This window comes from Miniopterus schreibersii, assembly GCF_964146895.1.
Source record: "Miniopterus schreibersii genome assembly, chromosome: 4".
In the NCBI taxonomy this organism is placed as follows: domain Eukaryota; kingdom Metazoa; phylum Chordata; class Mammalia; order Chiroptera; family Miniopteridae; genus Miniopterus; species Miniopterus schreibersii.
Window position 1 is genome coordinate 95,705,928 of NC_138105.1, and position 13,816 is coordinate 95,719,743.

At 32.9% G+C, this 13,816-nt stretch overlaps 1 protein-coding gene across 3 annotated transcripts in view; it reads left to right on the forward strand.

Moving 5' to 3' along the window:
• RANBP17 (RAN binding protein 17) overlaps window positions 1–13,816 on the forward strand; it is a 219,188-nt gene that overhangs the window by 25,105 nt on the left and 180,267 nt on the right. For all 3 annotated transcript variants that reach the window (XM_081137136.1, XM_081137137.1, XM_081137138.1), the window contains exons 9-13: window positions 32–151; window positions 2,218–2,364; window positions 2,777–2,949; window positions 5,353–5,546; window positions 12,364–12,469. In XM_081137136.1, coding sequence (XP_080993262.1) covers window positions 32–151; window positions 2,218–2,364; window positions 2,777–2,949; window positions 5,353–5,546; window positions 12,364–12,469 — 740 coding nt within the window. The remainder of the gene's footprint in view (window positions 1–31; window positions 152–2,217; window positions 2,365–2,776; window positions 2,950–5,352; window positions 5,547–12,363; window positions 12,470–13,816) is intronic.

Sequence of the window (13,816 nt, forward strand, 5' to 3'; positions counted from 1 at the left end):
TAAAATCGAAATGACTTTTGTTCCCTTTTAGGCACTGTCGTGTTTAGTTCAGTTTGCTTCCACAAGAAGGTCCTTGTTCAGCAGCCCTGAACGTGCCAGGTACCTTGGCAATCTAATTAAGGGCGTAAAAAGGATACTTGAAAACCCTCAGGTATTTATGAAGATACTGAACTAATACTTAGCATATAGGAATACAGATTTTCTGCTGAAAGGTGCATGTAAACTCATTACTTGATTATGATTCTGAAAAAAATACGAAGTATCATAGTCATCGTCCTTACTCATTTCTAGTAGAAATGGGCAGTTTTCCTGACAGACCTCTGTTCTTCCTCTTGCAGGTTTTCACTCCTTTAGGTGAATACAGGTCATTCATCTTACGCTTCTCCTTTTCACTGTTGTGCTGCATTTCTTGGCATGCACTTCTTAAATTACTGAAGTGATTGATTCAGAGTTACATCTACCTTCTGAACTAGAAGACAGTATAAATCTGAATGTTAACCTTGGAATAAGTTTCTGTAAATTATGAAATAATGTCTTTTTGCCCTCTTGTGGACAAATAAGAATTTGTAGGTTTTAAAATCTGCTTTCTACACTAACTGCAAAGCTTCAGTAGCGATACTCATTAAAGAGAATTGCAAAGCCATTATTAATTAATGATTTTGTGTGCCTACATAAAGTCTTTATTTCACTTTTCATATTGTTTTTAGTTTAAAATATCTGTAACCAAAGTCCAGATTTTAAAGGATTAAGTGATGATTTAAGGCAGTTTCCATAAATCTCTTGGTTGCTACTGATTTTTGAGGGACATACAATGTACATAAAGATATGTGTTTATAAAGAGCAGTTCTTACAGGCTATTCTTAGGAGTATTTTGTATGTTGTAGATTTGCTTTGCCTTTTCCACTTAGTGCAACTATAAAATTATGTGTTTTGCTGATAAATGGAATTTTACCAATATATTTAAAAATTTTTAGTTTTAATTACTAAATCCATATGTGGAGAGTAATATGCTAATATCAGATAATTCTCTTAATTGGTTTAATATCCAAATGTTGATGTTTCATGGCTGTAAAAGTTAGTTTGAATATCATATTGGTTATTTTGGACTTACAAACAGATATTAAAAGACCTATGAATACAAAATACCTTTTTGTAATTTGTCCATAATAATTAGACACTATTTTATATTCTTTCCTTGAGCTTATTTGAATAAAATTTCTTATCAACTCAGTATTAAATACTTTTGCAATTCTGTTTCATGCCAGCTACAGAGCAAAGTGCTCAAACTATAAAGATAATGTGTCCCTATCTTTAAGTAGCTCACAGACACCTGGGGGCACCTTTTCTGATCTTCCCTTTTTAAAAAAAAAATATATCTTCATTGATTTCAGAGAGAAGAAGGGAAAGGGAGAGAGAGAGAGAGAGAAACATCAATGATGAGATAGTCATTGATCGGCTGCCTCTTGCACGCCCCTGCCTGGGGATTGAGACCGCAATCGGGCATGTGCCCTGACCAGGAATCGAACCGTGATCTCCTGGATCCTAGGTCGATGCTGAACTGCTGAGCCACGCCCAGCCGGGCTGATCTTTCCTTTTAACATAGTCGCCCTCAAAAGTTATTTCTGTATCTTGTAGTTTTTTTGTTAAACTTTGTGCCCTCTACATTGCAGTAATTTATTTGAATGACTCTTTATTTACCAACTGGGAGATGCTTGAGTGCCTGTAGGTACTCAACAAAAATTTGTTGCATTAAAAGAAATTTCTATTACTTGTGCACACATACTATTTTTCTTAAGTTTAAGCAGTATTGCTCTTTTCCAGGATTTCAAGAGCTCATTCTTCTATTTTATCTTAAATATTTTTCAATTCTTCTATTGACTTCTGTTTAATCCACAACACACACACACACACACACACACAAATTTTTTGTGTAATATAATGAGTTCCTAAACATTATAATTTAGCCATCATGGTTCAAAGTTTCCTGCAAAGCCTCTACTTTGGATTTCTTATTATTAATAATTGATGACAACATTAAATCCAGCAGAAGTTTTTTGGTTTTTTTTCATTACTATCTACTCAGTTGACACAAAATATCATAAGTGCCCATGAATACTGGAAGACTTAATAAAATACTCTTGGAATTTTATTGATGGCCATTGGCTTGGTTTGTTTTTAAGTATTTTTAAAAGCTTTTCTTTTTGTTTCATATTTTAGGGTTTATCTGATTCAGGTAATTATCATGAATTTTGTCGATTTTTGGCTCGTTTGAAGACAAATTACCAGCTGGGAGAATTAGTTATGGTGAAAGAGTATCCTGAAGTTATCAGATTGATTGCTAATTTTACCATTACTAGCCTACAGGTAAATAGAAATTTATAATTGATATTAAACTATTGATAGCTTTAAAACAATTTCTTGGTAAGATTTGGTGGGGATTTTTTTTAACATCTATTAGAGTACTTTGCTAAAAATGTTCATTGCAAGGTTTTAGGTTAAAAAGTCATTATAACTTTTAATAAAAATTTTGAGGCCATCTAAATGTCTAATAATTGAAGAATGAATTGAGAAGCTGTAGTAAATAAAATCTATGTGAAGAAATAAAAGAAAGGTTTTACAGATTGGCTTTGGGAAAATTTGCTGTATTAAGTGTTCATTGGTTATATAATCTGAGTAAAAGTTAATTTTAAAATCTGTGTTTAGTAATTTTGCATCTGTAATTCTTATTCTAGGAAGGTATGTTATTTTGAATAACGTTTGCTTTATTTCTTTGTAGCATTGGGAATTTGCTCCCAACAGTGTTCATTATTTATTAACTCTGTGGCAAAGGATGGTAGCATCAGTTCCTTTTGTGAAATCAACTGAACCCCACTTGTTAGACACTTATGCACCAGAAATCACGAAGGCCTTTATCACTTCTCGGTTGGAATCTGTTGCCATAGTTGTGAGGTATTGAAAATCAAATCTTTTTGTTGTATTTTCATCTTTTGCATCTTGGAATTTTTAAAAATTGAGGAATAACTTACCTACTGTAAAAGTCACCCTTTTTAGTGTACAGTTTTATGAGTTCTGACAAGTGCATATGGTTGTATAACTACCATCACAATTTAGATATAGAATGGTTTCATCACTCCCCAAAAGTTCTTTTGGGTCCCTTTGTAGTCAGTCCTTTCCCCACCCTTAGCCTCTGGTAATTGATGATTTGTTGTTTCCCTGTAGTGTTTGCCGTTTCCAGAATATTGTATAAATGAAATTATATAGTAGATAGCCTTTTATTCTGGCTTCTTTCACTTAGCTCACTTAAGATTCCTCCATGTTGGGTCAGCAATTGTTTTCTTTTCATTGCTAAATAGTATTCCATTTTATGGACATATCACAATTTGTTTATCCATTCACCTGTGAATGGACATTTGGGTTGTTTTCATTTTTATCAATTGTGAATAAAACAGCTGTAAACGTCTCTGTATAGATTTTGCATAAACATAAGTCTTTTATTTCTCTTGTGTAAATACCAGGGTATGAAACTCCTAGGTTGCATGGTAAGTGTATGTTTACTTTATAAGAAACTGCCAAACTCTTTTCCAAAGTGTCTGTATCATTTTGTATTTCCACCAGCAGTGTATGAAAGATCAAATAGTTCTGCATCCTCACCAGCACTTGATATTGTCAGTTTTTAAAAGCTTAGTCATCCTAATAGGTATGTAGTGGTAGGTACTTGATTGTGGTTTTGATTTGCATTCCTTTAATGACTAACAATGTTGAGCGTCTTTTTATGTGGTTATCTATCATTTGTACATATTCTTTGGCAAATGCCTGTCAAATCTATTGCCCATTTTTTATTGGGTTGTTTATTTTCTTATATTGAGATTTGAGAGGTCTGTATATTCTGGTCACAAGTCTTTTTATCATATATGTTTTTCAGATACTTTCTCCTAGTTCATAGCTTGCCTTTTCATTTCCTGATCAGTCTTTCAAAGATAAGTTGTTTTATAGTTCGATGAAGTCCAATTTTTCCTTTATTTTTTCCTACTAGAAGTTATATGCTTTCAGAATTATTGTTTAGATCTATGATTCATTTTGAGTTAATTTTTGTATGTGATGTGAGGTAAGGCTCGATGTTTTTGTTGTTGTTTTGCATAAGGGTGGCCAATTATCCCAACACCATTTGTAGAAAAGACTATTCTTTTTCCATTGAATTGCTTTTGCCCTGTTTTCAAATATTAATTGACCGCATGCATACATGTGGTTCTATTTCTTGCTGCTGTTCTCATTAATCTATCTGTTTCTCCTTCTGCCAATACCCTCGATTGATTACTGTGGTCTTTGAAATCAAGGAGTATGAATCTTCCACCTTGGTTTCCCTTATTCAAAATTACTTTGGCTCTAGTGAGAATAAATCTTCTACAGTTGCAATAATGGTGAATCTCACAAACATTATATTAAGCAAGAGAGACATAAAAGAGTTCACTGTACGCTTCCATGAAGTTCAAAATCAGGCCAAATTAATCTGTACTCCTCCTTTGGGTATATAAGAGGGGACTTCTGGGGCAATGAGGAGGATTCTGAGGTACTGGGGATGTGCTGGTTTTTGTTTGGAGTGCCAGTCAGATCAGTGTGTTCACTTTGTAAAATTCATCAAGCTGTACATCTGAGATTTGTGAGCTCTTCTCTATGTGTGTTATATATCATTATAAAATTTTTATGAAAATGAGGGAGCCAAAAAAAATTATTTTGGCTCTTTTTCTTCCTTTGTTTTTCCATGTAAATTTTAAATTCATCTTGTCAGTATCTGCAACAAAATCCTGGTGTGATTTTGACTGTGATTGCATTGAATTTATATATTAATTTGGGGGGAGAATTGACATCTAAGCAATATTGAGTCTTTTAGCCAACGAGCATGTTTACCTTTTAATATATTTAGCTCTTCTGTGATTTCTTCATTGTTTTGTAGTATTCAGCCATAAGATTTTATATATGTTTAATCATATTTAATTAGTATCTTACGTTTTCTGGTGGCTTTAGAAGGTACTGTTTTTTAAATTTCAGTTTCCTGTTGTTCATTGCTAATATGTGGTAATACAGTTGAATTTTGTATGTTGACCGTCTATGCCAGGATCCTGGTAAACTCATCTGTTAGTACAAGTAGCTATGTTTTTCTTTTTGGTGGTTTTTAAATGTACTCAATCATGTTATCTTCAAATAGAGACATTTTATTTCTTACCTTCCAATCTATTTGTGTTTTATTCCTTTATCCATTATGGAATTTTATTTAACATCAATAAAGTTTATTTGGGGTAAATAAGAGTGCCTCACACTGTAATGTCTGCACACTTGTTCTTATATTATTTGCAGAGATAATTTAGATGATCCACTGGATGATACCGCCACTGTGTTTCAGCAGTTGGAGCAGTTATGCACTGTCAGCAGATGTGAATATGAGAAGACATGCACTCTTCTTGTTCAGCTGTTTGACCAAAATGCACAGAATTACCAAAAGCTTCTACATTCTGCTTCTGGGATAACTCTGGACATGGCAATTCAGGAAGGTCAGTAACTTTTATCTGACCGTTATATAGTATTACGTTGGATTTTAAGTAGTTTCATTAATCACTGTAGTAATTTTATGCAAATTATTTTTATATATTTCCCCCAATTCCTCACCCCCCCCTGCCCCCCCCCCAGTAAGCCATTATTTTTTTAACCTTCTGGATATTTTGGTGGCTTGATGGTTAATTTTCATTTTCCTTTATAAGAGTCATAGGAGGTATTTCTCTCTAGAATCAATATTAAGAACAGCTGATAATGAATAGAGTTTATTATAGCTAGCTTTTAACTGATCTGATTGATCCTGTTTTCTTCTTTGTTGTGGATGACTGCAAATTCAGAGCATAAATAGATCATAATACAGTTACACAACAGAATAGTATATAAAAACAAAATGAATGAGTACAGGTATACTTATAGATGAATGTCAGAGATAATATATTTAGTGGAAAAAGAAACAATTCTTAGGAAACTATATATAGTTTGAAATACTTAATAAAGTCCCCAAAACAAGTGAGACTTAAAGTGGGTTCTTTAGAAACATATAATGATGGTTCAAGTGATATAATGAAAGAAAAATGTCAAGAGAATAGTAAGCTCCAAATACAGGGTCATGGTTACCTCTAGGGTGGGAGGTAAGAAGACAAGCTAGGGGAGGAGTATGGGAATAGGAGTGAGTGCATTGGTAAATCCTTAGTTTTTAAGTTGCATAGTGAGTTCACAGTGTTTGTTTTATTACACTTCATATACATGACATATTTTTCATATATGTAAATATTACATTACAGTGTATAAATACTCAGTTGTGAAATCAAAGACCTGTTTCCCTAAAAAAGGGTATTAACTGTTCTAAAATATATGAATGGAATTAACTGAACAATAATAATTTACTAATGTTAAATAGGCCTTTTTATTGAATAAAATAAGTCAGATTTGGTTTTTGATTAATATAAACTCAAGGAGTTTTTTATAGTTAGATACATTATACAGTTTTAATAAAATGACATTTCAAAGTCTCTAATATAATGCCTGATATATAGAAAATTTTAAATAAATGGTTTTCCTTCTAGTCAAAAGGTCAGGAGGAAGGAATTTGCACATCTTTAAAGGATATCTGTGGTCTACTCAAAAATGATTGCTTTATATTACAAAAAATATCTAATGTAGCTCTAGTTTGTACCACTGTATGTAGTAGTATTCAATTTCTTTTGTGCAGACTAAACACTTCAGTTAGTGTTGAACAAAGAAAATTATATGCTCTTGTTATGTGTGCTTTAATTTAGATGCTTAATGGCTTTTAATGTTACAAAATAAGTTTATTATTATATTATGATCTCATTTGTATTATATTGTCTTGCTCTTTCATATTTGTGGTGATACGGTCATGGTTTACGAAAACAATAATCCCTAAGAAATAGGTCATTAACAGTAGTTAACGATTACTTGTGATCTATGGTAATGACTGATTTCTTTGGGATTATTGCAGTTATAAACCATAATTACAGATTATTACAGCAATAATTATTTTGTTAAAGGAAAAAATGTTCTGTGCTTGAACAGCTGCTAAAACAAGTGCCCTGAACATTAATGGAAAATTAAAATGGAAACTTAGTCTTATTATGAGATATTTTTAAAATTTATAGATATATAACTCATGTATAAGATATTTATATTTCTAAATACAGTTTAGATTTATGGCTTTATATGGTTCTTTAAACTTTGTGGAAGTAATTCTGTAGCCAAGGTAACTTCTTAACATTTATTATTTCAAACACTGCCAGACTACAATTGTTGAAGTTTAGGGAAAGGTTTAATGTGTATGAGAAATATTACTTTTCATTCAGTTATATATGAAAATTATATTTGATAGCTTAACAATAATGCCTTTATATTTCATTGTTCATTTCTAACACTAACCCTAATTGATTCAGTCAATAGTTGTTAAGTTTCTAAGGGTTAAGAAATGCCTGCTTTTCTATTTCCTGTATGATAGAAATCACTGCTTTCTAAAACAAGGAAAGAGTAAATATACATTCTGTTTTTCTCTAAATAAATAAATGTCCATTCAGAATTTACCATAATTTTTTAAAAATGCTCACAATTGATCACATACTATCTTTGCATAGTATTCTAGGATATAAAAGTTACAATTTGAAGGTCACAGAATAAGATGAATTAAAGAATAAAAATATATTTTATCTTCTGTTATTAGACATTGTTACTTATCACACTGCATTGAGAAAAACCATTTTTTAGCCCTTACCTGTCTCACTAGGTTCAATTTCTTGGGTATGGGGGTCTCTCTCCCTTCTCACCCTACCCCATACATATTCATATTTAGTTATATTGCTACAGCAGACCAGGACACATAGTAGATACTCAGCAAATGATTTTCTCGGTGTATTTTACTTGGGAATTTTTTCTTTTCAGTTTAGAGTTTTTTGTTTGTTTTACAAACAGCATTTTAAAAGTGTATGTGGCTAACTGTAACTAGCTTTCATTTTAACAAGCCTCTTTGGTAGAGAGTACTTTACTTGCAGAATACCATTTAGTGCTTGTCACAGCCTGTGAGCCAGGTGTTACTATCATCCTCATATTTATAAATGAGGAAATTAAAGCCAAGAAAGATTAAGTAACTAGCATAATAGAGGCAGGATTTGAACCCAGGCCGTGCTCTTGGTAGCTAAATTGTACAGTCTCTATTTTTTAATATTGATCACCCAACAGAGAAATATAAAAATTACATGTGTGATGAATTCTTTGTCTATTTTCACGTAGGTTTTTTTTATCAAGAGGTAATAGGCAAATGCTTCTATGTTTATATTAGTGATAAACCCCCAGAGTAAGTCTTTTTATTTTAAATTCAAGTATTCAACAAATGTTCCCTTTATATGTCACATATACTTGGTTTTATAGTGGATGACTTGGGAATCAAAAGAAGTATGAAAAGCCCTAGAAATGATCCTAAAGGCAGATGCAATCTCATCTTACCTGTGGTGAAACTTTGGGAGACAGCTAGAGGAAAATTCAGGATGAGGAATTAAAATGTTTTAAATAAACAGAAGAGTTTGTTAGATCCTAAGATATTGTTGGCTCTCCAGAGTCTGTCCAGCTGGTTGACAGCTGTGCTGAGTATTTATTTTTGTCAGTCGTGAGAGGAACTAAAGTATCTCAGCATAAGAGCAGACTCTTGGAAATTTGTCGACTGTACTGGAATGATAGCTCTGCACTTTTTAGTAGGGATTCGTGACATTAAGTGAATATAGATAATAGATGCAATGTTTAAAACAGTACCTACTACATAGTATTACATAAATTTTGCTATTATTTTTAGTAATAGTAAATCTTGCTTTAAAAAATATCAGTATCTAAAAATCTAAATTGATAAAACATAAAGAAGGTTATTATTTATACTTAAATAATATTTTTCATTTTGAGAAATAATTTGCAACAGGATATTTTAAAAATAAGGACTCCCATAGGGCAGGCAAGTTATTACATTCACCAAAAATTATGCTCTCAGTGTTTCATATTCATTTTAAAAATGTGTATGGCCCACACACAGTTGGAGCATAGTCTCTTATTAATGACTTCTTTAAGATTCTGTGAAATAATGGTAGATTCTCATTATTCATTATTTAAGTTATATAAAGTTGCTATGAACACTGAATTAGCAAATATTAAACCATTGTTCCTAATGGAAATACCTGGTTTGGTTCCTGTAGGCGTCTGGTGACAACATTTGCATGGACTGATCAACATATAACCTTGTTTTATGTGTCCTTTCTGCTTAAAGACACCTTAACATAAATTGTTGATTCATTAACATTTAACTCATCCAATAACACTACAACTCATGCGTGAACAAAGCTTATATAACACGTGTATTTTCTCCATGAGGCACATAACAGCCTTTTTTCCACCTGGGAACGCTAGACAGCACTTGAGCACTACTCTTGAGGACAATTTTAAACAGTAAAACCACCAACAGAAAAGCACAAAAGTGCCACACAAAAAAAGTGGCGCCAAAAAAGACCATGAGAAGAAGGCGTACTTGTTTACAGTATGAGACCTGAAACAGGAAAGCAGAGAGTGCTCCGCTTTGTTTTGCCTAAGCTGGGAATGAGCACATTGGGCAGCTCAAAGGTTTGTTGCTCTGTCCTTGCCCACAAATGACTGCAAGTATTGATTTTGGAGTTACAAATAAATTTTACCAAGTAGACAAATTTGCAGATGACAGCATCTGCAAATAAGACAAACAATAACGCATTTTGAGTATTCTTTGAGAAGTTGCTTATATTTTATTTAAGTAATAGAAATATAATTACCATTATCATTCATTTTTAATAAAGACTACATTTTAATATTTGCTAAGTTCATAATAAAATGTTAACTTTTTGTTTTCTACGTAGTGATTTCTTAATTCAGCAACCCATGCCTACTGATAACTTTCTATTGCCAGGTAGTGTTTTAGGCTCTGGACATGGCAACAGACAACCAGACAGAAAAAATAACAGCTGTCATGCAACTTACATTCTATTGGAATAGACAATACTAAGGAAGATAAGTTAAAATATATATCATGTTAGAAAGTGATAAGTGATGAAATTTAAAAAATAAGCAGGGATTGGGGATGTGAAATGTTGGCACATTGTGTTTCAGTTGTGTCTTGCCAAAATTTAGTGGCTTATCAACCAACAACATCGCAATAAAGTTTTTTTAAAAACTGAAATATTCATGGATTGGAGGTGCCCACTAGGATGAAGGATTGTCACATTTGGGAGATTCATCTTTTTGGATATTGAAATCACCACTGATGTGATAGAAATGTTGTTGGAAAGAGTCGCAGCAAGCCAGGAACTGATACCTCAAAAAAATAAGGACAGATAACTTGAGGGAGAATTGATAATTACAGCAAGAAAGGGTATTTGGTAGTATAGTTTGATGATGTAACATGCAATGCTTAGTACTTTTATGGTGGAGAGAGGGAAAATGTTCTGGAAGTAGAAATGAGGACCATCAAGAACACTACTGCATGTTCAAGGCCCAAGATACAAGAGGTGTGGAAGAGAAATCAGCTTCCACGTGAGAGGGTCCCACAGAGAATACAGGGTCATCAGGGGATAGTGTTTGTTAGCAGCAGACTTTTATATTGATCATAAAATACCTTTGAAGTACATAAGGTAACTTTCTAATACCTTCAGTTTCCTACATGGGCTGTTTATTTCTGTTATACGTTTTTCACTAATTATACATTAGTAATTCACAAAACAATTACTTGATCAAATTAGTGATTTTATTCTTTTATTTAAGCAGTTTCGTGTTGCTAATGTACAAAACTGCATAATTGGTCAATTTTGGTTTATTCATTGTTTTGTGATAGATTAAGGGATGTTGATACTTGCCAGGTTACATTTCAAACTTATAGGAAGTTTGTCGCCCCAGTACACTGATGTCTCTCCAGAAGTTGGAAGTAGTTGTTGATTAGTTGTAATATAGTAATGACTGCTAGTATCCAGAATGTGTCATGTTTCTACTTATTTTTTATCTTTTTACCCTTCCTCAGTCTTCTTACAAGCATACACAGCCTCTTTTATTACTGTTCAATTCAATACCTTGTGAAAAACAGACACTGTAGTTCACTTCGAAAAGGTTTCCCAATACAGAAACATAATTGATTTCAATATTATGAAATAGCCTCCTCATCTTTGAAAAATCAGTCCCCAAGAATAGCACAAAATTTCTCTTTAGCAAGACAATTGGTATATTGTTAATTATTCATAAAGATCTCAAAAATCTTGGAGAATCTGATATATAGGTTGATGAATCTAGAGATGTAAAATAATATGCCTTAAATAAAAACCATTCAGTGTAAATGCCTCTATTTCTAAATTGTCAATGTTGGCTGCCCCAAAGAAAGATATGTGAAAACTCTAGATGTTGCCATTGTGCCACTGTTGTAAAGTTATTTAATCCTCTGCTGCTGTTGCCCATGAAGTTAATTTGGTTGTCAAACAATGGGATTTGCATAGTGAAAATCTTGGATTTTTTAAAATTAGGCATAAAAATACAAAGGGAATAAATTACCATCGATTATATTCCAAGTAGGGATAATATTAAAAATGATCAGACTGGAACTGTTATGACATTGACTGTTTAGAAAAGATTCTGGTTATTGGGTAATACTAGTACTGACTAACAGCCCTGGAGGTAGACACTACATTTCATTTTTTGTTACCAAGTTTACTTTTTCTCATAAGTCTTCAGAGTAAATATGATTGTCTCCTTTTTGCAGATGAAAACCCTGAGATGTAAAGGGGTAAGTAATTTATGCAAGATCACATAGCAAATTGGTAGAGCTGGGATTCAGACAGTTTATCTGGCTCTAAAATCTGTCATTTTTACTCTTCTGCTTACTGCCTTGATAAACTTAAAACCCACCTCTCATCCACCCGGGAGTGGCTCAGCGGTTGAGCATCGACCTAGGATCTAGGAGATTGCGGTTCGATTTCTGGTCAAAACGCATGCCCGGGTTGCCGGCTCGATCCCCAGTCGGAGGCTTGCAGGAGGCAGCCGATCAGTGACTCTCTCATCGTTGATGCTTCTGTCTCTCTCTCCCTCTCCCCTCCTCTCTCTGAAATCAATAAAGATATATTTAAAAAACAAACAAGCAAACAAAAAAAACCAACTCTCCACTCTAAAGAACTAGTTCATCACTTGTTTGGAAGAATAGATCATTTTACTAATTTGGAATTCTTTGAAAAATAAGCTTTCTTTCTACAATACTTCCTAAACGTTTTTCTTTCTTGTTATTGTTAGGACGTCTTGCATGGCTGGTATATTTAGTTGGGACAGTTGTTGGAGGAAGATTAACATATACCAGTACAGATGAACATGATGCTATGGACGGAGAATTATCCTGTCGGTAAGTAATGGCCCTATACTTTACAGAAATTTACTAAGTAGTTAAGAAATCTAGTTATTGAACTGTTAGCTAAAGCATGTTGTACTTGGCCTTCTGAGGAAGGTATTCTTTTTCTTTTTATTGATGAGAATACCAAGGCTTAGGGGTTAAGTGATTTAGAGATGTCAAATCTCTAGTAAGTTGTATAGTCAAATATATTTTAAACATGCTTAAATAATGTGGTGAAGATTTAGGTTGCTTTTTATTTCTTAGGATCTGATGAAACATGCAAATTTGGTATGCATTGGGATGATGGGAAAATTGGGGTGACATACATCTGGTCAAAAGCTATGGATAGTCAGTTCCCAATACAAGCTTTGTTTAGGGTTGTTGGCTAGACTGTTACCTCATGACCGTAGCCTTAAGAAGAGCAATCCATGTTTCTATTTGAAACTGAGGAAAATTCCCATATATGCATAATATGAGTGAGTTGGTTTTCCATACATTTTATTTTTTAATAATATCTTTATAACGGAGTAATAGATGTTTTTGTTGAACCCTTAAAATATTGAAATTAAGTCATATATTAATTTGGAGATAACTACTATCATTTTGGTAAAGACTTTGTGTCTTTTTAATTCATGCTTGAGGGTATATGTATTCTACATGTGTATTTTTCAACTTTTTAAAACAAAAATTGTTTTGTAGTGGGGCTATTATTAGGATTAAATGAGTTAATGTTTTTTTAAATGCTTAGAACAATGCCTGGCAAGTAGTAAGTACTGTATTACTAAAAAAAACAAACAAACCAAAAAACCTCTCAAAACATTTTTTTTTAAAAATTGACTGTAATATTGTGAGCATTTCACCTGGACATGAAATATTCTAAGCAGTACCATGATTTAAACAGACCCTTGTTTTGGAAATTTTAGGTTGTTTCTCAATTCTTTTTATTATAAACTGCCTTAATGTAAATATTCTTTTAGTTATATTTTCTCTTCATTCTATACCCATTTCAGCCTTAAACTCGCTCTTGTCAATGATATTTGAATCTGAGTGGAACATAAATAGTTTTAGTTTCTCTGAGTTTATTCTTTCCAATATTTAATCACTTTAAAATATGAATTGGGGGCATCCTTAAAGTGCTTTGGTTAATTTTAAGCCAAGTGAACAATTTGCTTCTATATCATCTTTTTTTTTAATCCTCACCCGAGGATATTTTTTCCATTACTTTTTCAGAGAGAGTAGAAGGAAGAGAGAGAGATGAGAGAAACATCGATGTGAGAGAGACACATCAGTTGTCTCCTGCATGCGCCCCAACCAGGTCAGGGATGGAGCCTGCAACCGAGGTGCGTGCCCTTGGCTGGA